Genomic DNA, 26,058 nt, shown 5'->3' on the forward strand with positions numbered 1-26,058 from the left:
GCAGCCGCCGTGGGCAGGCACGTGGCTAGCTGGGGGCCCTGGGATGACCCTGGAGGCTCTGGCCACGCTCTGCTGGCCGTCAGTGCCCAGGGAATGAGCAGGAACACAAGCAAAGCGTGTGCATGCATACACCCACCCACAGGCGCACATCCAGCTGTGTACACACACACAGGTGCACACACAGTGTCACGCCTACTGTCCCCTTGCTCAGGCGCAAACAGCACACGGTTCGGTGCACACACATGTGCTAATGCGCCAAGACAGCCATATTTGTACACTCATTTGCACACGCACTCAAAGCCACAAACATGTGAGCCATCTCTCTCTCTCTCTCTCACACACGCACACACACACACACACAAGATTGGCGGTTCTCTCCTGTTAGTTTCCAGGACACAGGAAAAGCCTGTGACAAGAATCGAGCCCCTTTGAAACGCCCTTGTGGCACAACCAGGAGAAACCCTGCTGCTGTGTCCTGGGCCTGCAGCTCCTTTGAGGAGCAGGGGGGTCCTCACGTACCCACCCTAGATGAAGGGCCTTGGCCTTGTGAGCTGCTGGCCGGCCCCTCGTCTCACCAGGCCCTGAAGTGCAGCTGCTTAGGCCAGATGCGCTGCCGGCTCCAGCCACCCTTCTCTGCAGAGGGTCACAGACCTCTCGGTCTAGTGGTAAAAGTATAAACCAAACGCAGGCCACCCCAGGGGGAGCCCGGGTCTGGCGAATCAGCCCTTTGCCCCATGGTAGAGTTTGTGTTTATTGCAGGTTGCAGACATCAGCCATTCAGCCGTGGGAGCGTCAGACAATGGAAGCAGCTGAAATGAGCTGGGGGGAGCCCTGGGCAGCACAGCAGGTGACCCCCACCCTCCCTCCTTGCAGGCACGTGGGGAAAATGCACAGCAACTGTGCTGCAATGCATGGTGCTTCACTGCACAACGCGTGATGGGCAGGCCCATCACACGACAGGGAGAGGTGCGATCCTGGCACCACATGGTCACTGCAGCCCCACCCCCTCCCAGTTCACTTTATGTACACAGATATTACACACACAGATTGTTTGTGTCCCCCCCGCCTGGCCTCAGGTCCCCAGCTCAATTGTCCCCCCATTCCCCTGCTCTTGTCAGCCCTGGATGCGGGTGCCAAAGGGCCAGTGCCGTCACCCCGCGCAGTGCCCTCCCCTCCTAGTCCTGGCCCCCATTGGCCCTTCCGGCACTGGGGTCCCTGGGGCCATGTGGTGACCATCTGGTGCAGTGACTAGCAGACAAGATGAGAGGGTTGGGGGGAGTTTACCCTGTTACACAAACACTAATGCGGAAACACACATGGGCCAATGGTGGCTTGAGACGTGGACACTGAGGGTCGGGGGATCCCGCCTGGTTCTGCTCCTTTGCACAGGCTTGGAGCGTGGTGGCGCGGCTCGCTGGCATGCGTTGAAGTATTGCAGTCTAACTGATATGGCTTTAACTATCGGAGAAGGACACAGACGCGGAGGGAAACTTTGTGGCTTCTCTCAAACTCAACCCGCACGCAGAAACAAAACCCCTGGAAAAGGGAAACCCTGGGATGCAATTGGGAACTCCCAGCCCAAGCAAAGAAACCCCTTTGGGAAACAGGAGACAAGTCCCGGGCGTCTGAACCCGCCTCAGGGCATGTGGGGGGACGACTGTCTCTGCTGGTGAGAGCTAGGGCGGGCAGCTCTCAGCCGCTTCGCTCTGCCTGGCTTGGCAGAGAGGCTGCCTGTGTCCCTGGGCGGGCTGGTGCTGCCGTGGAGGGAAGAGCCAGGGCAGGTTTGCCCTGGTGATGGGGGGAGCTCCCTGGAGCCATGCAGGGGCGGATTGGCACCCAGAGGCGGGAGCCATGCGCCAGAGATACCAGCAGGGGCTGAGCGTGGCAGAAGGACGGGTCCCTCCAGCCAGAGCTTGGTGTATGTCAGTGGGCATGGGTGCCCAGATACCACAGTGATGGGCATAGCAGGAATGTGGGCAAGGGCCAAGGTGCGAAGTGTGCTGAGTGGGACCCCCCTGGAAGCTGCTCAGCCTTGCCATGGGCTGCCTGCAGCCAGTTCAGGGCAGTGCTGGGGAGACAGGTGCTGGCAGCCCTGCTATAATGGGAATCGCTGGGTAGGGGGCACCTGGAGGGCTAAGTGCTGCGTCCGCCCTCTGGGCTCCATGGATCAGACCCAGACCCCCCCCTTCCCTGTGCAGTGGGGCTTGGAGGGGAGGCAGGAACCCCCAGTTCCTTGGGCCCAGCTCTGGCCCTTGGTTTTTTATATATCTCCTCCCCAACCATTTGCCCTAATGGGCAGGGTCTTGAATATGGCAAAGGGTGCTTGGCTTGACCCCCCAAGGGCTGAGCTCGGCCAGGGACGCCCATGCGGGCTGGGCTTGGCTGGAGACATGTGAGGGACGTGACTCCCGGGGCACAGGCATGGCTGGGGTCACGCCTGGGCTCGCGGAGGGGTTGGGGGCAGAGGCAGAATGGTGAGAAGGCCTCATCTTTCCTTCTGGCCCCCCAAGTCCCACCAACTGCCCTGCTGCCCCAGGGCAGGGTTATCTGGGGAGTCCACATGTCCCCCTGTGTACTGCAGCCCCTGCTCCAGGGCTCTCCCCGGTGCTTGCTGCAGCAGGCGAGGGGCAGTGTGTGGCTGCCCAGCACCAGTGGAGGGGCTGGACCCAACAGCCTCTTCCTGAAGCCCAAACAAAATGCAACAGAAATGGGCAGAGCAGCGGAGGGGCAGAGTTGTGGGGCGGCACCACTGGGAGCCAGCCCTGTAGCCCACCGTGTCCCCTCCGCGCCAGCCCCCAGGATGGCCCCTGGAACCTGGCCCGGCAGAACATCTACGGCCGCCAGCTGGAGAGCTGGAGCGGGCCACGGTTACTTTGCTCCGTGGGCTGATTGCAGGCAGGGCCGGGATTGTGGGGGCACAGCCCCCAGCCTGCGGGTGCTCTCCTGATGCCAGCACATCCCTAACCCCTGGCAGTAGGCAGGCAGCATGGGACTGAGGAATGTCTGAAGTTAGTGAAGGGCAGAGAGCGGGCATGGAGAGCGGGCAGAGTCCTGCCTTTCCCTGCCATCTGCCCCACCCTCCACCCGACATGAGGTTACTGCAGTGAATTTGGTCCCAGTTCGCCTCCCACGCCCGGGGGGATTTGCCAAGCAACCGGCTGGCACTTTGGCACAACAGAACTCTGACTCCGTATGGCTGAGGGGCGAGGGAGGAAGGGGGATCCCTGGGCTCCTGGCAATGCCTGGCCTGGGGCTCCGGCTGCCTGGAGCTCAGCAGGGGGGGGTTGGGTTTTGGTCTGGTTGCCTCGTCCGCCCCACTGGAGAAGTGAGGGGTTCTGGGCACAGGGGACACATCAGGGATCTTCCCTTCGAAACTGAGTTGGAACAAAAACCAAATGAAATAAAATAAATGAAAATCCCCCCCGCCCCCGTCCAGTGCGCCCCAGTGTGTGGGGGTGGGCCGGGGCTGGCGGGTGGCGCGGGGCTGTTACTTCTTGAACATGTCCTGGAGGGGCCCGGGCAGGTACTTGAGCACCGTGTCCAGGATGCTCTCCTCCTCCTCCTCCTCCTCGTCCCCGCAGCCGGCCGGGATGGCTTTCTTGGGGCGCGTCAGGCTGCCCTCGCATGGCTGCTCCATCGCCGCCTTTTCCTCTGCCTCCTTCTCCTCTTTCTTCTTCAGGCCGTACTGCAGGGGCAGAGACAGACCGGGCCTCTGAGCGCCTGGGGAGCCCCTCGCCTCTGGGGCCAGGTCTGCAGCCACGGGCCTGCCCCAGCATGTGCAGTGCTGTGAGTGTGCAGACACGTGTGCAAATGCACGCACACCACTCTGCGGGTCTGTACACATGCTAGCCCAGCAGAGACCAGCCTTCCCGTCCATCGCTGATACCCTCAGCGAGCCCCTCCCTGTGAGCCCGCAGCAGGTAACAGCCAGAGCCTAGCACAGCAAGGGGGGCTGGCACTGCCATGGCACGTGTCTGGCCAGGCCCACGTTCCTTCACCACCTGGGGCTGTCTCTCCAGGGCAGGTTGGGGGATGCTCTTTGGTCTGTCATGTTTCTAATGCCCACCACCCTGGCATCTAGGTGCTGCTGTCTCCATAAGAAAAAAGCCCGTGAGCAGCGGTGCCCAGAACGTTGCCCGGGCTGTGCAGGCCACCTGCCAGGCTCCCAGGGCAGGTGTGGGCCAAAGCCCATCACAGCCACTCATCCTCTCCTCATTTTCCTCCCACAGGCGAGAACGGGGCAGACGGCCAGGCCCAGCTTGCAAAGCGACCAGGCTCCCCATCCCCGTCCCCAGCGCCAGCGCCAGCACACGGTGCAGCTTGCACGGCTAAAGGAGTAACCGGCTGGCAGAGCCCCGCTGCCTGAAATCTCCTGTTCCCATCTGTCTCGGCTCACAGGATATTGGAGGCGTCTGTGATTAGAGTCGGGCTTCCCCAGCGTCTGGGCCGAGGCAGCTCCTGGCGCGATGCGGCCACGTTATCTGCTCCTCAGCAGGTTATTAAAGATGGCAGATAGCGAGCAACAATTCCAGGCTGTCATGCGGCCGCTTGCAGCAGGCGGGAGAAATAAAGCCCCCCCAAGCCCACCCCTGTTCCAAGCTAATCCCCTGCTGCAGCGGCAGGAGGGGCGCGTAGCGAGAGTGGGGCAGAGTTTCAGAGAGGTTGCGAAGGGGCAGAATCTCTGGGGCAGCTTTTCCCCAGTCAGGCCTTGCTGCCTCTCACAGTGTCACCAGTGAGAAAGGGGCCAAGCCTCGGTTGTGTCCAAATCCAGGCTCAAAGGCAGCAGCGCCCAGGGCTGCTGCTCCAAGGGCTGGCCAGGCCAGGGAGGGGGCCATAGGCCGGTGGCTTTTGTATGTGCCAGAGGGGCTCTGTGGGAGCAAGTGTGTAGTTGTGTGTGCAGCAGTGGGCGTGTCACAGACACTGCAGCTCTGGGTGTGAGAAGGTGCGGGGGACACTCTGGGGATGTGTATCGAGGGGTGTGTGAGACCCTGGATGTGCCAAGAGGTGTGTGCGTTGGAGCAGGGTCCCCCCCTCCACGCAGAGGGCAGGGGGTGTTACACCAGGTGTGGTAACACGTGCACTGTGCCTGGCCCCAGGGAATTGTCATTAATTTACCAGCGTTTCACTGCTGCTCAGGTGCTTTGGAGACGCATGTTGGACCAGGCACATGCTCTGCATGTGGCTCCCATGGGCCTGGGTTTGACGGGCTCTAGGACGCCAGAGCCCCAGCTCCACCCTGCTCCCCGCAGCGAGCTCAGCAAATGCCTCCCTCGCCGTGCAGAGAACAGGCCCAGGGAGATCAGTGGCTCGCTTCTCCCAGCCCGAGATGGAAACTGTGTCTCCATGGCCCAGTCTATTCTCCCCCTCTCTGCTCAGGCTGCCACTTAGTGCCAATGGGGATGTGGCTCTTTAGTGATGGGGACCCTGTCGTACTAAGCACCAGGCTAAGACCCACCAAGCTCATTGCATACATGGGCCACCCATGGGAGTAACACTCCCTGCCCACTGGGGCAGGTTGGAACCTGCAGCATAGAGGGGAAATGACCCATTTGGCCTCCCCTGCCTGCGTCCCCAGCCTTCCCCCCTTCCTGACTCCCCAGAAGAGGAGCTGTGCAGAGCTCCCCCCGCCCGGAGCAATGCTGGAGAATGTGCGGCTTGTCACCAGCGCAGCAGCCCTGGCTGCAGCCAGCTGAGAAACCATGCAAGAATCCCCAGGCCTGGACATTGGCCATGGCACAGAGACCCCAATCCTAAACCTGGGCAGTGCGCCTGGCACAGGGATCCATGGCAACGAGCACAGGACAGGACACTGACTTCCCCTTGGAGCTCAGCACACTGGCGAAGAGATGAGCCGGGATCAGGCAGGCCCCCGGGCAGGGAGTCAGTGATCCAGTGCACAGAACTCTGCACCCCACGGCCTCCCTGACGCCGTGTGTGCAGGACACACTGTCTCCTTCATTGACATGGGACCTGCTGCCCTTCATGTTACAGGTGGAAGTCGTGGCCCTTGGGACGCAGAGGGCTGGCGGTTGCATGGGAGCTACGCAGTCAGAGAGCGGTCAGATGAAATCCCTGCAGCCACAAGCCCTGCCCTCTGTGCCCATTGAAAAGCCTATTGCTCCCACCACGTCCGGCGGGGCTGAGCCCCAGGTGCCTGGGGGCCGGTTCTGCCCCACCCCACAGAGCTCAGGGAGCAGTTCCTTTGCTTTTTGCACTTCGAAACAAGCCCGGTCGGTTCCCCTGCCTGGCTCCAGGCTCAGTTCCATTCGCTGGTGGAGCCCAGATGCCCTAAACCACCATCCTCTGCAACTCAAGCCTACCGGTCTCAGAGCCCAGGAGGGACGGGGAGAAAGAACAGGGCCGGGAGCAGCGTGGGCAGCATGCTCAGCACAGGCCCAGGAGGGGCGAACAAGGTGAGCCTTGTTCAGGGGTGTCGTATGGGAGGTTCCTGCAGAACTGCTGCATGTCTGGCTGAGCCGGAGTCACTTGAGCCCTGCCCCCTGGGGCTGTCCAGAGTCTGGCACTGGGAGGGGGCAGAGGGGTGCTGAGCCAGGTGTTTGCAGCAGCGGGAGGGAGCAGCAGCTGCCGGGGTGGCCCCGTAACTGCCCAGAGCAGGGAATCCCTCTCTACTCGGCCCAGCTATGGCCCCAGCTTGAACACAGCTCCAGCTCCCCAGCCATCTCCGCACAGGGCTCCCCCCACTCCCGCACGGGCCCATCAGGCTGTGGCTGGGCACCGTCTGTGTGACACCGGCACACTTCAGCCCCGCCTCACCCACCTTATCCCGGATCTGTTGCCGGACCTTCTCCCTCTCGGCTTCCATCCTGGCGTGCTTGGCCTTCCGCTCCTCTTCCTGCTGGCGAAGGGCTTCTTGCCGCTCCTCCTCCTTCTTCTGAGCATCGGGATCCTTCTCTTCCTCTCCACCCAGCATCTTCCCCATGTCCTTGGTGGCCCCTGCACAGGACACACCAGGCAGCATGGGAAGGGGGGCAAGGCTGCGGCCGGGGCTCGGGGCTCCCCAAGCAGATGCCCCCCTCCAATGGCTGCCTGGCGCCATCCCCTGCCGCCCCCAGCCTGGCCGCAGCAAAGAGGGGCAGAACTGGGCGAGGCAGGAAGGCGACTAGGGAATGAGACGCGGTTGCAGCTCACCAGAGGCCTGGGGCTACCCTGCCCGCCCCCCATGCAGTCATTTACACCAGTGCGAGTGAGTGTGTCACAGGCGGGACTGATGTATTTCCCTGTCTGTCCCTCATTCCTGTCTGCCCAGCAGCCGCGCTGTATTTGTCACACAATGCCCCTGGGCCAGGCAGGGCTGTACGCCACCCGGCAGCTGGGGCAGGGAGGCCCGGAGAACAGGATCTGCACAGGGCCTCTGTAGCTGGATCTCCCAGCACTCACGGGGCCTGGCTTGGAGACCTGCAGGAGCCCTGATTCATAGCTGGACTGCCAGGACCCCATATACTGGCAGCTGAGGGGCTTGGGGCACAGACTAACCCTGGAGTGAGTCTGGGAAGTGCCAGCTACGGCTGCGTGCCCAGCACCGGGGCCAGGCATTCAGCAGCACAGGCTGGTGGGCTTGGAACCCAGCTCTCTCCTGTCACTGAGGCGCAGCTGCAGGGCGGCTGGGTGCCAGCGAGGCTCCCAATACAGCGTCTCGGGGAATCCCCCTCTGCTACGCAGGGGGCAGTGCCCGCACCCAGCTCCTGCTGATTCGGTTTCAAACTGGCTGCAGCACAGCTCTGAACAAAGAGCCCTGCTCCGCTGCAGAGCCAGGCTGCGTCTGGCCCTTGCCATTCAGCCGAGGAATTACAGGCGGGTTAATGGAGGGAGGGAGGCTCCGCCAAGGGCAGGAGGGCAGGCAAGTGTGACACGGCACCTGGAAAGGCCGGGAAGATCCGTGAGAGATTCTGCATAGGCACCTGCCCCTGAGACGTCCCAAAGGCCGCAGCCTGCCACACAGACACCCCCTCCCCTGTGGAGCAGGAGCCAGGAGAGAGGACTCAGGGGGCGATTGTGGGCAGCAGGTTCGCTGGCTCCCGGGTTGCAATGAGCCCTGGCAGGGCACCCAGCTGGTGCAGTTTGGGGTCTGCATGCACGGGGTGGGGGCAGGGGAGGCTGTGTGTGGGCCTCAGCTGGGACCACTCCTTCCTAGCTGGGCTCCCCTTCAAGGGGCTGAACTGGGGACACGATTGCAAAGCAGTTCCCACGTGCAGACACAGCCTGTTTGGCGGGGGGTGGGGAGCCTCAGGGCCTGGCAAAGGCAATCCAGCCTGGACAAACGGTAAGGAAATGTCCAGGAGGGAACAGTCTTACCCTGGGCAGGGCTAGAGGGGCTCCCTCGGGGTGCGTCCCACAGCCTCGCAGCTGGGCAGGGCCAGCGGGGAGGCAGCCAGACGTGGGTGATGGCAAAGGGATAACGTGGCCAAACATCAGTGGCAGCTAATGTCAAAGGAGCGGGGAAGCAGGGAGATGGGCCAGGGGACAGCCAGAGGGGAGGGGGCAGCCAGGCTGTGGCCCAAGGAGCGGCCCCCTTGCCCCTCCCTGCTCTGATGGGAGGCAGATTGATGTGTTTTGACAGCGGAGGCAGACGGTGAGTTTACAGGTTAGCAATGGGAGCAGCGAGCAAACAAGCGACCCACGGCTCAGCGCCGCGGCAGGTCTGGCCCGGCGCTGGGCAGAGACGTGATCCACAGAGCTGCGCAAGTCACTCAGCATGGAACCCCAGAGCCTCAGGTCAGGAGTGGAGAGCCCCCAGATGGGGAGAGACCCCCATACCTCTCTGGATGGGAACCTGGACCCCTTGGGCGCTTCTGGGTGGGCACCCAGGTGCACTGCCAGACCCTCCCTGCAAAGCCCACGGAGCTGCTGGCGAAGTTTTGTCCCCCACGAATGCAAAGGCAAGAACCTGAGCAGATCAGTCGTGAGCTAGGGAGACGCCGAGGCAGACAGGTCCCTGTCTTGGGCCCAGCACGGCCTCAGAGCGAGCAGGCCCCCTGGGCCCTTTCCTGCCACCTACTGTGCCAGGGCCAGGCTGTGGGGGCTGGGCTGAGGGGCTCCCCCTTCCACAGTGGAGCTGCCCAGCCTCTGCAGATGCCAGGCTCCCCTGGCTCCCAGCCAGAGAGGACCAGCACAGAGACCGCTGCGGGGCTACTGCCCGCAGTGCTGGGCAAGGGGGCAAGGCTGTGCTGCAGACACCACAGTGCAGCGTGGGGCGTATCTGGGAGAAGGCAGACCCAGGGCCCAGCAGGAGGTGGGGCAGCCAGTTCCCGTGCCGGGGAGTGCCCGGGGGCACCAGGCTGGAAGCAGCAGCAGAAGGCCGGGGTGTGACCATGTCTCACGAGGCCACATCAGGCTAGGCAGCCCAGTGCTGATACAGAGCTGCCCTGCCCCGCTCCTGCCCCACACGAATACAGCATCAGGCCTGGGGCTGGGGAGTAGACAGAGCAGAGCTGGGGCACCCCCCGCAGAGAGGGCGAGCCCTCGGAGCACCCTGAGCACCCATCCTGGTGCCCAGCGATCCCTGGTCCAGTGTGCTGGTCCCTGCCTAGCAGCCTCCCCATGCAGGGAACTGCTCTCCCAGCTGGAGCTGCTCCCGGCTGGCCCCTCGGCCAGGACAGTGAGGCCAGTGGTGCAGCCTAGAGCCAGGAGGGCAGCGCATGGCAGCGGCCTGGGGGCTGGGCTGGGGCTGAGCTCGCTGTGGGGAGAACGGCAGAGATGCCATGGCGGAAGGTGCTGGGTTCTGCGTGTTCCAGTTCTGCCTGTCCTAGGGAGCTGGGTCTCTGGACTGCCGGCAGGGGGCTTTCCCCGTGGGGCAGTGCAGCAGCTTGGCCATCTCCTCTCCAACACCTGCCGCCCACCGTCCTGTCCTGTGGCTTTGCTCTGCCCCTCAGCTGATGCTCTGGGCCGTGCTTGCAGCCCCAGCCCCATTGGCTGCTCTCTCGCTGTGCCCTGCCCTTCCCCGGCCTCCCCTGTCACCGCACTCTCCTTCGGTGCCAGGTGCCCTGCTGTTCTTCCGGAGAATCCAGGGGGGTTGGTTTATTCTTACATAGCTGCTGGGCTGTCCCCATGTTGCTGCCCATATCACTGACCATGCCAGGCCCCTGGGCTCTGCAAACCACCCAGTTTAGTGTCTCCTGTGACTCCACGGGGAAGGGAGCTGCCTCCCCAGGGCCCTTCACATCACTGTAAGGCTATAATGACCTCGACCAGACAGTGATTCCCGATCAGCCAGGGGCTGCTCAGGGGAGGGCAGCCCAGTGGGATTGAGGTCAAGTCTCAGCTCTGCCACAAGCACCCTGAGCTACTGTGGGCAAGTCTGTTCAATGGGAATCAAAGCCCTGGCCTGTCTTTCCAGGGGGCTGGGAGGGTAAATCCATTACAGACGGGGAGGGGCTCAGATACAAGAGTCACGGGGGCCAGGCAAGTCCCTTAGCTAGGACCCCAACACAAATCAACTCCACTAGCCAGGGTGACAAGGGAAAACGCCAGCCAGTCAGTGAGGCTGGTGGCCCAGGGAACCTTTGTGGCTAACGGCCCCACCTGACAGCAGGAAAATCAAAACCCTACTGGGTGTTCCCCTCAGTGTGTGATGCCAGAGCTCTGAGTATGAAACATTTCAGGGATTAAAACAGCTGCCACCTCTGTCCTGCTACAGCTGTTCTCAGCCTGTCGTTATCTAGCCCTTCCGTGTGGCTAGAACCCACCCACTGTCTGCCTGCCTGGGGCTCGCCTGTGAGTTGTACAGGGGACTTCCCAGGATCTCAAAGCTGTGGGCTCCATTCCCAGCACAGTCGAGCTGCTGGACCCCCAGGGTGAGTGAGCGGGGCTATTGCTTCAGCAGGGTTTGAGGGTTTGTCAGCTCTCCAAGTATTCCAGGCACTTCCTGACCCGCCAGCCTGATGCCAGGGGTACAGAATCCATGCTGCTTCTGGCTCTTTCACGGGACAGGACACGAGGGAATAGCAGCACCGCCGTTAGAGAGAGACTGGGGGGCTGGTGCATGGGACCACAGCTGGGCTCGGCTCCCCTGGGAGAACTCCCTACACCTGGCTCCTGGCACCCGGGTGGCATGTAGACAGAGAGAAACAATCCACATGGGTCTCCCCCTTTAGCAGCAGCCTTTGAGACAGTCCTAGGCCAAGCTCTCCTCAGTGTGGGGCCCTTTCTCAGACACCCAGCCAGGAGGGCGTGGGGCAGGCAGGCGGGCACATCCAAATATGAAGAACAGACTTACCCCCTAACGCTTGCTTCATTACAAAGTCCATGCTGCCGGGCCAGATCAGTGCTCCCTAGACCACAGCAGAATTCTCATCCAGTGCTGTGGGCCGGACTCCTAGGATCCGGTGCCACCTGGCCGGGAAGGAGAGACACAGTGAGATGGGCCAAGAGCCAATGCAGAGGCCTTACCCAGCGCCTGGGGCAAGGAGCGCTGGGGTAACCTTGCTCTTGTGATTAGCCCTAGTCTTTGCCGACGCTGGCGTAGTCAAGCCCGAAGGGAACCATGTCACACTTACCAGAGGCGGTGATAGGGCAGGGGAAAGGAATGGCTATTGAAATGCAAATCATGGGCCAGATTCTGCTCTCACTTGCAGTGGTGTAAATCAGGATTAACTCCACTGACATCACTTTCAGGCCCCACAGAACCCTATGGCGCACACGATGACGGGGTGTGCTTGTCTCCGGGGCCAAAGGGAGTTGACTGTAGGGATGAAGTGCAGCAGGCCATGTGGGACTGCACCGGGACACTCCAGTTTGACCCAGATGGATATGGGCCAACACATGCAGAATCCCTGGCACCCAGAACCAAAAGTGGCTGCCCAGGGCTGTGTTCCTGGCCCCCGCTCACCAGCTGCCTTCGCAGAATTAGTCATGGATCCACTCAGGGAAATAATTAGACTGATAAATACAAGCCGGCTCTTTCTCTCTGTCATGCACCTCCCGCACACCTAGTCTACCTCTCACACGCTCACCCCACACTCAGTGTGCGATTGTGTACACACACACATACTTTACACCACAGCAGCTTCAGACAGACTTACAACCATCCTGCTTCCCACTTGCTAGAAGGATCCAGGGCTCCTGTCTGCCAACTGCTGGCCAGACAGCCAGAGGGGACAAAGCCAGCTGGCAGCTCGCCCCAGCCTGGCTGGAATAGCCGCATGACACACCATAGCCACCACCCAGCCACGGTAGAAAAGCCCCCCATGCAATGGAGCCCTGGATAGAACTAAGCTCTTTTCAGTTGGCAGCTGTACAGAGATGTATGGCTGTTTTTCTGCCTCAGGGACCCACGTGGGGTCTGGGATGGATACTAGAGTGACCCTGTGTTTGGCTGCTGTGGGTTCATGGTACAATGAGCTGACCGGACTGTGCAGGAACCTCTGCTAACTGGCGGGGGAGCAGATCTGCTCTGGTGCTGCTAAAGAGATTCGCTAGATGCCAGGAATGAAGCTACAAGCCCAGCTACCACTTAGCAAAGCTGCAGCTTTCAGCCTGGAGGTTTCCTGCTTCACACCTGTCTGCCGTGGTACTTACATGGCCCCATTATCATAGTGAGCCACCGGTGCCCCTGCGAGGTAAGGCAGTGCTATTAGGGTCCTTTTATGGGTGAGGAGCTGAGGCACTAAGTGCAGGGCAGGTTATTGAGCCCAGGTCTCCTGGGTCCTAGGCCGGTGCCCTGACCACTAGGCCATCCTGCCTCTCAAACCCAGCTGGGGACAGATTCCCCACAAACAGCTGAAAGGTGGCTTCCCCTCTCCTTACGCTGTTTCCATTGGAGCATCCTCACTTCCTGTCAATCCCCTGTCCTCTTCTTGTAGTAACCTGACATTGCTCTTTGCATCAGTATTACCTGGGGTACCTTGCTGTAGCGCCTAGGAGCCTAGTCATGGCCTAGGACCCCATCGTTCTAGGTGCTGTACAAGCACAGAGTCCCTGCTCTATCTGAACCAAAACTCCATCTGTGCAAACAAAGCCCCCAAGGACATCGATAAACCTCTGACGCCTCCCTACTGCAGAAGTAGTGCAGAATATTCCCGACAGTTTGCAACTACTGGGTGGGCGAATTCTTGAGGCGCCAGGTGGCAGCCTATTGGAGTGGCTGCATTTCCAGATGGGGCTTTACAACAGCGAAAAGCACAACCTTGACTGGAGGCCCTTCCAGAGATTGCTCATTGCACCCTGCCTTTCTGGAGAGATGCCCTCTGGGAGCACCTCCTTCTAGGCTGTGGGGTTAAGTGACTGGAAACAAGCAGGGATTTGATCCTTTGTGGGCCAGCGGGATGTTCCCAGAACCATTTGACATGAGTGCAGGCAGCAGGCCGTGATGCCAATGACTCATGCATGACAGATCTAACATGCAGATCAGCGCCTTCCTTTCCCTTTCAGAAGGGTTCCGTGTTCCTAACTCCTCTTTGCGTATCTCCAGGACCATGCAGGAGACCCCTGGAAGAGCTCCAGCCCATTCCATCCAGTGATGATGGGCAGTCCCTAGACTTAAGGTTGCCTGACATGTCCCATCATAAGACCCAGTATTCAGCTGCTTATAAATTTGACAAAGTTTATCCATCTGGGGCTTTTCTGAATGTTTCAGCAAAACTGGTTCAGCCACTTCTCATAAGGAGATTAGGGGTAGCACCCTCGTATCAGGAATGTGCCTTTTGTCTTCCCCAGGAAAATCTGCCCAAATTTGTCCAAGTTTGGAACTGCTGGAAATGGCTGTTCACATGAGCTTGGTAAAACCTTTTTAGGGTTCAGCAGCTAACTTCTCTGCAGAGTCTGTCTGCACTGAGCATACTCCATCCCCTTGCAGCTTCTACATGCCAACAGGACTGCTCGCGCTCTGTGCCCACAGAGTGACTGCACATACTCCCTCCCAGGGCTGAGCAGCTGCCAGGGAACCCTGCTGGGTGCCTGGACAGGGGTGGAGCATGGCATGCCCTGGCCAGACAATGGGCCAAATTCAGCCCTCACATAAATGGAGACCACTCCTATCAGAGTCCCTGGCGAGTGCCCTGCTTATGCCCAGCTCCTTATTTGCCCCAGTGTAGGAATCAATGCCCCCTCATCCCTCCCGCTCTGCAGCAGGAGACAGCCGGCAGAGGAGACTGCACTCAGCTGGGTTCTCAGAAGACTGTTTCCATCATAATGTGGAAGCCAGCTCAGCATTTTCCATTTCCTAGTCCCCCTGTGAGCCCCTGGATACAGAGGCCAAGTCTACATGATAGCCTTTGCCAGCTTAGCCGTGTCAGCCAGGGGTGCGTGATGGGGTGTGATCCCTGCTGGCAAAAGCTCCTTGTGTAGACACAACTATAGCTGCAAAATGGCATTTTTGCCACTACAGAGTATTTTGCTTGAGGGGCTGATACAAGTCCTGCTCGCACAAACCATGGAATCAGCTGCATCCAGGCTGGAGTGCTTTGCTGGTGTAACATGCCTGGATAGCTAACCTGGCAGAGTGCTCCTAGTATAGTCCTGGCCAGCACATGTGGAGAACAGAGGGACTCCCTTCGGTAGGTACCAAGCCCTATGCCTACACTCGCTCGTTGAACCGGAGGGCCAGCTCTGAGGTAAACACTAGAGGGCAGCATGGCCCCATTAGCCCTGCTGCTCTGGGGCAGGGGTTATTGCCGTTCCACCCAATTTCTAGTCTACATGGGAACTTATGACGCTGGAATGAAGCCTGCAGCTTTGGGGAGTGTCCAGGGAGGTTTGTCTCGAGCGGTGCTTCCAGCAGCCGAGGGAGCGGGTGTTACGTTTGCAGTCACACATTTGCACTCTTACCATGGCCTGGCCTGGGCCCTGGGGCCTGGCCACTGGAAGGTTTGGGGAATGCCTGGGGTCTATGCACACCGATTCCCTGCTTAGTCCTGCTGTCCTTGCAGCCAATTTAATAATTGATTAAAGCAGAAACTGTTCGATCCATCCCTACTCTCTGACAGCAGGATCTCCCAGCCGGTGCTGCTTCTGGGAGTGAGTGGAGCAGGTGGGGATTGGTACCCAGAGGGCCGTGCGAATGAAGTGGATTCAGACGGTGGGCCACCTCAGCATGGCTTAAACCGGTCAATTACAAACGGCTCACGTCTCTAGTGGAGACGCAGCCTGGATTTATATTGGAGCTTGCTTCCCAAGCCAGGCACCTGCTGGCAGAGCACTGCTGCATTAGATCCCCTGCACCTGTATCATCATTCACTGCCATCAGTCCCTGGCCTGTAGCTGCTGGAGGGCAGAGGGGGAGACCCCTCCAACCACATTGCTTCAAACACAAACACAGGTCAGCCACTACAAACCGCAGCAAGCCTCATGTCGAGGGGATGAGGGAGGCAGCCTCCCCACTCAATTGATTTTAGCCCTGCCTCATATGAATTAGGCACTGTAGGGTCTTGATAATTAAGTTCATTTTTGCAAGGCAAAAAACGCTGCTCGGTCGAGGTGGCGGCAGCTAATGGCTGGTTAGTAGGATGCAGGCAGGCTCTCAACTCAGTACTTAGCACCAGCCTGTCCCTCCCCACTGGGCTGGCCCGGCTGCTGACAGAGCATTTGTAGTCAATTTGCATCCTTCCCTCAGCTTTGCTTTAATGCTTTGATGCAGCATCATCATCAGGAAGACGATTCCTTTTGCGAGTGGTGCAGTTAATATTTGGGAGAGTGGCTCTCCCCTCTCATGTCTTGTGCCACTCCCCCCCTGCGAACCCGGCCTTCTGGGTGTGGAATAGGGGAGCCGAAAACTAAATAGCATAATTTGGGGGTGGATTGGGGCACCTGGGAGGGCTGTTCTCCGTAAAGCCCACACATGGCGGGATGGGGACAGGACGCCAGCTCCCTGGGGGAAGCAGGAGGTTCTGAACGAATGAGGTTTGGACAAGTGAGGCTGTTGGCAAATCGCCATAGAGTCACAAGGAAGAGAAATCTTAGCAATAATCATAAATAACAGAATCACAGCTGCTAGTGAGGGGAAAGACCTATGACATCACCCAGGCGGTCTCCCTGCCAATGCAGGATTGATCTGGGCTGGCCATTTCCTGGAATAGAGTCCAATCTAGGTGTAAAACCCCCAGGCAATCGAACGTCTGCCACGGCCCCCAGGAAACGGTTCGGTTGCCTAACCCAGCGCTGCCAGTCACTGCGCCAGCAGCGCCCGCGCTGGGGAGGATGAGACGGTGGCGTATTTACATAGTGCTGTGAACTCAGCAGCCCTGTCCCTGCCCCCCTTTCATCGCTGCGCCATGTAGGGGGACGGGGCAGGGAAGTGGTTTCAGACAAACACGGACACAAGCTGCAGCTCCTCACTGATTGCAAGGCCAGAAGGGATCCCTGTGATTGTCTAGCCTGATCTCCTGCATAACACAGGCCAGAGACCTGCCCCAGGCTAATTCCTAGAGCAGAGCAGTTAGAAAAACCTCCCCTCCGGATTTAACGATGTTAAGTGACAGAGGATCCACCAGGACCATGGGGAAGTTCTTCCACTGGTTCATCACCCTCATGGGTAAAAAGTTAAACCTTATTTCCAATCTGGTGCATGTAGCCCCTAGTCTGGGATCAGAGCCGGCCCAGAACAATCCCATAAATCACACCCATCCACTCAGCCCGAACTGTGTCCCCAACCCTTCCCGAAGCCTGAGGCTGTGCCCGCTCCCCAGGCTCACAGAGTCACCGTGCACCTGGCCCGGCTGCTGCAGGTCCTTGGGGTTTGGAGGGAACCTGGCTCTGGAGCCTCAGTGGATCACAAAGGGAGCAGGGTGTGGGGCAGGAGCTGGATTGCAGGGGGGACCCACAGCTTCCGGGCTGCCCCTTCTAGCTCTGGGCCCCTTGGGGAGCTCCTGCCCCCACATTGCTCCTGCAGAAAAAAGTCATCAAGGAAGACTCTGCTCAGCCCAGTCAGTCACTGCATCACTGCACCAGGCCCGAGGTGGTGGGGATGGGCACGGCCATGCTCTCCCTATGGCCAGTGCCCGGGTGGAGTTGGCCAGAGGGACTGCCCATGGGGCAGTGTGGGAGGAGAGCCTGGGGCCTGGAGTGCAGGGTGGGCACTGAGCTCTGAGACACAGACAGCCCCCAGTGTAACAGGATCATGATGGTCTCATAGAGCCCCCCTCTCCCCCCCCATTGACAGGGCACCTGCTCCAGCTGATTGTCTCCCTTGTTCGCAGCTGCTGAGGGTGAGGCGTTGTGAGCCCACAAGGATGAACGGATCTGGAGGGATGGACGCGCTGTCCAGCCCCCCGAGGGCCCCTTCCCAGCACTGCCCCAGGAACAGGACTCACGCCGATTCTGGCTGGTGTCTCTGTGTGTGAAGGGAGGCACAAGCGAGGTGTCCGGTGTGTACAATGTGTCATGGGGTGTACGTTGCTGTGTCGGCGGATGGGGGAGGTGTCCGGTGTGTACAGTGTGCCGTGGGTGTACGTGCCGTGTTGGCGGATGGGTGAGATGGCTGGTGTGTACAATGTGCTGTGGGGTGTACATTGCTGTGTCGGCGGATGGGCGAGATGGCCAGTGTGTACAATGTGCCGTGGGGTGTACGTGCCGTGTCGGCGGATGGGCGAGTTGTCCGGTGTGTACAGTGTGCCATGGGTGTATGTGCCGTGTCGGCGGATGGGTGAGATGGACGGTGTGTACAATGTGCCGTGGGGTGTATGTGCCGTGTCGGCGGATGGGCGAGATGGACGGTGTGTACAGTGTGCCGTGGGTGTACGTGCCATGTTGGCGGATGGGCGAGGAGTCCGGTGTGTACAATGTGCCGTGAGTGTATGTGCCATGTCAGCGGATGGGCGAGATGGCTGGTGTGTACAATGTGCCATGGGGTGTACGTGCTGTGTCGGTGGATGGGCGAGGTGTCTGGTGTGTACAATGTGCCATGGGTGTACGTGCCATGCTGGCGGATGGGCGAGGTGTCTGGTGTGTACAGTGTGCCGTGGGTGTACGTGCCGTGTCGGCAGATGGGTGAGGTGTCTGGTGTGTACAGAGTGCCGTGGGGTGTACATTGCCCTGTCGGCAGATGGGCGAGATGGCTGGTGAGTACAGTGTGCCGTGGGTGTATGTGCCGTGTCAGCGGATGGGCGAGGTGTCTGGTGTGTACAGTGTGCCGTGGGTGTATGTGCCGTGTCGGTGGATGGGCGAGATGGCCGGTGAGTACAGTGTGCCGTGGGTGTATGTGCTGTGTTGGTGGATGGGCGAGGTGTCTGGTGTGTACAGTGTGCCGTGGGGTGTATGTGCCGTGTGGGCGGATGGGCGAGATGGCCGGTGTGTACAATGTGCCGTGAGTGTACCTGCCGTGTCGGTGGATGGGCGAGGTGTCCGGTGTGTACAATGTGCCATGGGTGTACGTGCCGTGTGGGCGGATGGGCAAGGTGTCCGGTGTGTACAATGTGCCGTGGGGTGTACGTGCCATGTCGGCAGAGGGGAGGTGCCCTGTGTGTATTTGCTGTTTCAGGGCGTGTCTGTGAATACACCCCAGAGGGGGGTGTCCCGAGCAGGGAATGTGCAGGGCCTCTAGCTGTGGGGGTGCCAGCTTGCTGCGCTGCCTGCAAGGTCCAGTTGTGGGGAGATGTGGGGTGCAGAGGGCGCCGGCACCTTTCCCCGGACAGTGCTGACAGGGGATCCGAGCAGAGCTGGGGCATGTGCCCGGAGAGCCCGGCCATGGCCTGGGGCAGGCAAGCGACAGGCGGGGGTGGGAGCCCCGAGCCGCCCAGGGAGGGACGCATTTGAGGGGCAGAGGGTCCAGCAGGCAGCCCCCCCCCCCCAGCGGTTTTCTTGTGATTCAGGCACATGCGGGGGAGAGGAGACCCCCCAAGGCAAGTACCGCTGAGCGCAGCGCGTCTGCAGCCCGGAGCCCAGCTCCCCTCGCCGCTCCGGGGTGCAAACACAGGTGTGTGTGAGGGGAGCTAGCGGGGACGCAGCCCAGCCCAGGACAGGCTCTGCCCAGCTGCCCCCCGATCGGCGAAGCTGGGGCGGCCTTCTGCCGGGGCTCGGCAGCGGGCAGCCACTGCGGAACGGGTCCCGGATCTGTCTCCAGCCCGGGCAGGCGGGCTGCGCTGTGCGGGGCTCCGGGCACTGGGAGCTGAGCCCCGCTGGCTGCAGGGAGAGGAGGCGGGTCGCTAGGCCAGGATGGGGGCTCCCCGAGGGGTTCTGCGGCTCCCTAGATCTGGCTGAGCCCCGCGTGCCCTGTCTCAGCCGCGCACCCGCAGGAGAGGCACGTTCCCCGGCTCGGCCCCCACCGCCTCGCGTGTGTCCCGGCCGCTGGCCGCAGCCGGGAGGGGACGGTGAGGGGCCGGCGCCGGAGCAGCGCCCCGGGGACACACAGCGGGAGTTGCACCGGCGCAACTTGGCCCGGAGCTAACCCCGGTGCGCCGGAGGGCGAGCGGCTGGGGGGATCAGTGGGATCCCGGACTCGCTTTGCCATTAGCCCGGGGCGCTGCCGGCGGGTCCATGCGCCCGGAGGCAGCGCCCAGCGCCGTGCACAACTCAGCGGGGCGCGCAGGGACCCCGGCACCCCCACCACCACCAGGGACACCTGCCGGGCCGAGGAGCCCCGCATCGGCCGCTCGGCTCCTGCCTGAGCCCGAGCCCGGACAGACTGGGCCCCCGGGGCAGCCTCTGGCTTTGTGGGAGGGGGGAAAGGGGAGGATCGGAGCGCCCAGGTTTGCTCCCCCCGCGCCGGGACGCGAACCCCCGCTTCCTCTGCGCAAAAGTTCCTTCCCCAGCCAGCAGCAACCGGCGGGCGGGTGCGGGGGCCTGCGGGACGCGCCGGACTCCTTGCCCCCCGGATCCGAAGCCCTGGGTGGGGCCCGTCCCCATGCGCCCCCATCTCCCAGCAGGCCCGGGGCGGGTGTGCTGCGCGCCCCAGACACATGCGCCCGGGCCGCGGTGCCAAGCCCCGTCTCCTCCCGCTCCCGCTCCCGCTCCCGCTCCGGGGCTGCCCGCGGGACCCACTCACCCGGGACGCTCCAGCAGCCCGTGGCCGGCGGGGAGTGAGCGCTCCCCAGCCCCGCGCGCAGAGCCCGCCTCCCTCCGCTCCGCAGCCTGCCGGTGCCTCCCCCCAGCCCCTGACGCGCCTGCCTCTCTCCTCCCCGAGCGAGTGGGCAGCTGCCGGCTCCCCCCGCCAGCCCGGGGCGCCCCTGCCCAGCCCCGGGGCCGGCTCGCTCCGCTGCGCCCCGCCAGCCAGCGGCCCCAGCGCAGCCGCCCGTGGGGCAGGGGGCTGGAACCCTAGGGGGCTGCTCCGTCCTCGGCACCCTGGTTAGCGCCCTGCCTGCCCGGCAGCCGGGTCATCCGCCGCCTCCCGGCGCCCGCTAGTAGCCAAGGGGGCCCCGCGCCCTTCTCCAGCGCCCAGCCAGAGCCCTGAACACGGCGGTGGGGCCGGGGCTGGATCTTGCGCGGCCTCCGGCCGGCTGGGCTGCAGGGTTTGCGGGATGGAAGGGGCGGGGAGGGGTCTGAGTGCTCGAGTTCACACTTTGTCAATCAGGAGTAACTCCACGGAAGTCACCGGTGAGGTGACAGCAGGATCGGGACCAGCCGGTTTCCGCTTTTCATTTCTGACCCCAGCGCACCGCCCTGTAAACACAAGGGAGACACACACAGCAGCTGGGTAACTATTCTGGGCTGCCGGTTTGGAGAGCTTGTGTGGCTCCTACTCCTTTCTCCTCTGCTCCAAACCGAAGCAGACAACCCCCGCTCCCCCGCCCATGAATTAACTGCCCCCCCCCCGGCTTCCACCCCTCCTTCCACTTTGCCTTTCCCCTTTTCTTTTACATTTCCAGCTGTGCTGATCCCACTGGAAACACACACCTGGAGTTTACTCTGCGAGCCGGCCTCACACCAGACCCAGCAGAGAGTCCGGACAAGGGAAGATCAATGTTCTGTGCTTAAAAATGATTTATAGCCACTTCCCCCCCTTTGCTGTGTATTTACTAGTGGAGGGAAGGGCTGGCTGGGAGGCCCATAGTTCTGCGCCTGTAGTGAGCCGTGGCCCTGCTGCTGAGGCTAAGAGCTGATCAGTAACGCTAATGACAGCGGTTTGTGCGCGGGTCTTAGAAAAAACAATGTGGAAAGAATTAAAACGTCAACGGAAGCAAATTTGTTGACAAGTGGGGATTTCCTTTCCGCTGCCTGGCTGAGCCACCATATGCTAATTAATGTGCTGTCATTGAAAGAGATCAAATACTTCAGGGATGCAGCCCAGGTTAGGGGGTGACTTTGGCCCCGGTATCAAAAGGCAAGCAAGTGGGCCCTACAACCCAGGTGCCTGGGGGCGGAAGGCCTGGCAGTGGGTGTATCTGTGTTTGCATTTGCATAACCATGCATGTGTGTGCCTGTGCATTTGTGCCTGTCCCTGAGGGGCACACCACTGTGCACCTGTGTGTCCTGGTGGGTGTGGGCACGTCTCGGTGTGTACATACGTGCAGGTTTATAAGGCATGTCTCCGTGAGTGTATTTGTGCATATTGGCAGGCGTCTGTATGTGTGCGTAGGCACAGCCGTGTGTGTGTGTGTGTGTGTGTGTGTATTCCCCGCTACTATAATTTGTGTGTGTGTGTATATATTTGTGTGTGTGTGTATTCCCTGCTACTATAATAACTTCACATGCTTTTTTCAAACCCCAGTAACCCAGCCTTGCAAAACTGGCATGAAAATGTATCAGCCCAAGCACCACATCTACTCACCTGCCCTTTGTCATGACTGAGGATAATGGGGGGAAATAGATATTTCACTCCCCCATGGAAAAAAGTCTTGACTCAGCCAGTGGGTGACTAGAGCACTGCAGTAACCTTTCCCTGGAGTTCACAGGGAGGGTTAGCAAAGGGCTGCAGCTTTAACTGTGGAGCTGATTGCTGTACCATAATGTATGGACACTCTGTAGACAGTGTGGCAATGCATGTGTGTTAGGGGTGGATGAATGTTATCGTGTAGTGAGTGCTAGGTGTGCCCATCAATCTGTATGGGGTGGAGGTGTCACTATACTCATGTTGGTGATGTGTGTGTGTGAGAGAGAGATTACCAGGGATTTATCCATGGCAGAGAGATGGTGGTGCCTTGAGTGTACATGGGACAGTGAGAGGGTGTCATTGGGTGACATCACTGGGAGTTGTGGTTTCCTACACCAGGGACAAATTTGGCCCCAGGAGTGTTGAAGACTGAGCTAGCTGGAATTAAATAAGGGCGGGAGTTGTCCCCTCTTTGATACCCTCTTGTGAAATGCTTCTTCTGTGACGCTTCCCTTCCCCTCCCTGCCTCCGCGGGTGTAAGTGACCTACCCACGCTTGCTCTAGAATCCACACACAATGCAGAGTCCGAACTGTCTTTGTTCAGCGTTAACAACACGGTCGTGAAGGACAGAGCAGAGTTCACCTAGGAACTCTTCCCCTGGCTTGGCTGGGGCTCCTCTCAGCACTGCTCAGCCCACACCCAACATCCTCTTTCTGAGCCACCTGCCTCACTGACCCCGTAGAGCCCCTATGATTAATTATGATCAGACCAGGGCCTTGTTGTACTAGGTGCCTCACAAACACACCATAAGGAGAGAATTCCCTCCCAGCGGCGTTTCCTTCAGTGGGGTCAACTCTGAAGACACTGGTGACCTGTCACACACTCTGACACACCCTGATCGAGGCCAGTTACACTATACTACCACGTACACCTGGTTTCCTCCCCCTGTTAGGTCACCGATGAATTTAGCCCAGAGACTCCACTGGGACCTGCTCCCCCTTTTTCCAGGCTGCATTTGACCCTTGCAGCTCTGAGTGACGGTGCTGAGATGGTGGGGCACCTGCTACTCATCATTTCATTTCTTAGAGGAGGCGAACAGAGGTGTGGACCCCCCTCCCCCACCATGGAGTCTGGCTTGGGGCAGCAGCACTACATCTGTGTCCCAGCAGCAGGTCCCAGGTCACTGTAGGGATCTAAACTGCACCTGCTTTGGGGCAGTGGCCCCATCGCTCCCAGCAAGCCAGGCCAACCCCCCTCCCGCACTGCAAAACAACCGACACACTGCTCACAACCCACTACCTCACCCTGCCAGCCAGGTGTGGCAGCGTGCAAGTGCCAGTGGCCAGTGTGAGGACCAGAGGTGCTCAGCCCAGGGCCAGTGGCAGGGAATGAGGGTGAGGGCGGAAGGGCTGTCGCAGTTACTCGGTACCCAGTGTGGGCCGAAGGATGGCTGGAGGTGGGTAAGTCTGCCAGGCCTTTTGCTCAGCTCCCGATGCACAGAGCAGTCACACGAGCGGCAGCTTGGTGCAAGCGTCTCCCCCCAAGGGGCACCCAGGAAACCCCAGGCGCAGGCTGGAGCTGTACCCTCCAGAGCTATTGGAAATGAGAGGATCGCTAAAGCGGGGGAGGGACTTCATGAGGTGCCATCACTGAGCGTCATTGAGCCGGGGCTAACGACCTGGGCTCCCAGCACAGCCCAGCTGACCAATCGGAAAGCGTCAGCCTAACGAAGGCTCAGGTCCTGTGAATGAGTGAACTGGGGTCAGCCCACCGAGTGCACGAAAGGAACCAGAGCCACTAGGAGCGAGAGTAGGGGGAGGGGTGCATCCATTCTGCAGGTACGGAGGAGCCCAGGCATCGCTAGTCATGGGTCGGAGTGGGTGCTGACCTTGCAATGGCCTCCTCGCAGATTCCCAGGCTCTTTGGGGGCTTGACAGAAGTGTCACCCCCAATGCAGGGAGGGATCCCAGCTTTTCCTGCTTCTTCTCCCTCCTCTGTCCCAGCCATAGGCTCCTCCTGCCGATTGCTTTGCCCGGAGAAGATGCCAGGGGCGAGCTGGTGGCCAGTCGCCCAGGACAGGAGGGACCAGGGAGTGTTACATTGCTTGTTGCTGCAGTGCTCTCCAGGGCAGGGGCTGTGCCCAGCACCCAGGCCAATGGGGCCCCGACCCACCATCCTCTGGTACACAGAGCCACTGCCTGTGGGGACTTTCAGGCCCCATGAGGCCACATGGCCAAGTGGCTCAAGTGAAGACAGAGCATGGCATGCTGGGACCTGCAGTTTCTGCCAGCTAGCTGTGGTCCGCAGAAGCATAGCAAGCTGCCAACAGAGCCCTTGGCTGGACAAAGCCCAGTTTGCCTCTGATCTACTTGCGCCATTGTGATGGCTTGAGCTGGTACAATTTTAACCCCAGAGGACGGACAGAGAGCCCGCTGGAGGGAACATTTCTAAGCAGTGCTCCGCCAGCCACTAATGCACAGGGAGAGATGCGACGAAACAGTGGATTTACCCGTATCACGAGAAGCAATGACCTTAGAGGCCTCAAAACCAACTGAAGAGTAGCAGAGCGACAGGCCCTGGTACGATAGGGGCTGAAATGCCAAGGAAGGGCTGTGAATGACGTGGCACATTGTACAGAATGGTCTAGGAAAGGGAGATCTGTCCTGAAGAGCGGAGAAGAGGAGTTATCTGCAGAATCCCTGCAAAGGGGGACCAGGTTATTTGTGATAATTGCAGAGGTGGGACACTCCTGTCTACTTGGAGAAGTGTTTTACATTAGCATTTGAATAGGATGAAAAGTGCTTTTGATAAAGTACCTAGGGAAGAACAGGCTGGATTTTGATTTGGTAGGTCGTGTTCAGACCAGAATTTTGCCTGGAGGAGACTTATCGAGACAGGCTTAGAATACAAGCAGGAGATAGTTTTTAACTTCTTTGATTGTACCAACGCGTGTGCTAGTGTCTGCAGAGAAGCCCTGTGGAAGATCCTGGGGACTCTGGAATTCCAGAACAGACTGTTCACCAGCGCAGGGGCTGAGAAGAGTGACCATTTCAGGAGTCGTTTGGCAACCATCCGTTGGCCTGTTCCTGCCCGGCGGACGAGTCACTGCCTCAAGTTTTTGTTTCAGCCCAAATGCTTCTAGAAGGAGCAAAATTCCCACCTTTGGGCTTGTCGGTGCATGAAGGGCGATCTTAGTGACTAGACACTATGGTGATGGGCGCACTAGAAACTTCTGCAATAGAGCGAGAGCTGCAGGAGCATTTTTCACCCGGGTGCTCGGCGGCAGCCACAGACCCCAGTGCTTTATCCCAGGGCTTGGGATTGTGGGGGCTTGAGAAACTTGACGCATGTGTGCAAGGTGTGTGTGCGTGTGCACATACAGCTGTGTGCATTGGCAAACACCCCTCCCCGCAGTACATGTGCATGGCCTGGCCTCTTGCCTGCACCTTCCAGGAGCTGACCTCTGGAGCTCTCTTTACAGCAAATGGCCTGAGTTGGTTCCAAGTGTGTTTTTCATTCAGGTGTATAAGAGTCCTTCACACCCAGCTCCAGACCTTTAGGGGCCCAACGTCTGAAGGTCTCCGGGCTGGAGCATCAGGCTTGGACAGCTTTTAAGGATGAGCTTCCTGGCCGATTGCTGACCTGTCTGGCAGACAGCCCTGCTTGCTGTTCTGTCAGGGGAGTCCCTAAACTTGACGCTATTGGGCTGCATTCATCCCTGCAGTCCACAGAACGAGGCCAGGGAGGGATCCTGTGTCCCTAGCTTGTCAGGTCCTGGGCTGCAGCAGAGCAGAGAGTTGCGCACCAGCTTGTCTCTGCCTGTCTCTTTTTCTGGGTTCAGTGCCCTGTGTCGGGGTAACGGCCCCTCAGGGGCCAGCAGCGTCTGCCCCATGAAGCAGTTTCATTAGAAACACACAGAATAAATACCATTAAGTAAATTCAGATGCTGAACTAATTCCAGCTGCCAGGCCTCCTGAGGAGCATAACGGCTAACTGACTCTGGCGGAGAACGGCTCCCTCCCCAGCTCCATTCTGCCCCATGCTGTACAAGGTGCTCGCCAGGCAGTGGTACACGCTCAGGCCCAGCTGGGTGGTGCTCCTGGGGCTAACCCCATTATTTAATGGGTCATGGGCACGCCGTAGGTGCCAGCTGCATGCTTTAGTAAGGCGCCACGGGACTGCCAAGAGAGAATGCAATCGCTTTATTCCTGCCCGGACGCTGTAACACGGCGTCTCCCATGCAGGCGGAGCAAAGCCAGGAAGCAAAGCGTGAAATGGAAAGAGGCGAGATGCCCCTCCTGCCCCACAAGCGCTCCCCAGGCGGGGGTTTCGAAAGGAGCGAGGAGTTTAAGGTTAAAAACCT

The 26,058-nt window shown here is 60.0% G+C and overlaps 1 protein-coding gene across 3 annotated transcripts in view; it reads right to left on the bottom strand.

Moving 5' to 3' along the window:
• Positions 1-343: 343 nt before the first annotated feature.
• The window catches only part of CPLX2 (complexin 2), a 70,243-nt gene continuing 44,528 nt past the window's right edge, over positions 344-26,058 (bottom strand). For 2 of the 3 annotated variants that reach the window (XM_038414931.2, XM_038414933.2), the window contains 3 exons: positions 11,234-11,349; positions 6,779-6,954; positions 344-3,685 (listed from right to left, as the gene is read on the bottom strand). In XM_038414931.2, coding sequence (XP_038270859.1) covers positions 3,488-3,685; positions 6,779-6,954; positions 11,234-11,264 — 405 coding nt within the window. In that variant the 5' untranslated portion in view covers positions 11,265-11,349 and the 3' untranslated portion in view covers positions 344-3,487. Of the gene's footprint in view, positions 3,686-6,778; positions 6,955-11,233; positions 11,350-19,930; positions 20,056-26,058 lie in introns of those variants that run through there. The other variant, XM_038414932.2, reaches the window with a different exon arrangement.

Source organism: Dermochelys coriacea, chromosome 8 (assembly GCF_009764565.3).
Source record: "Dermochelys coriacea isolate rDerCor1 chromosome 8, rDerCor1.pri.v4, whole genome shotgun sequence".
Classification (NCBI taxonomy): domain Eukaryota; kingdom Metazoa; phylum Chordata; order Testudines; family Dermochelyidae; genus Dermochelys; species Dermochelys coriacea.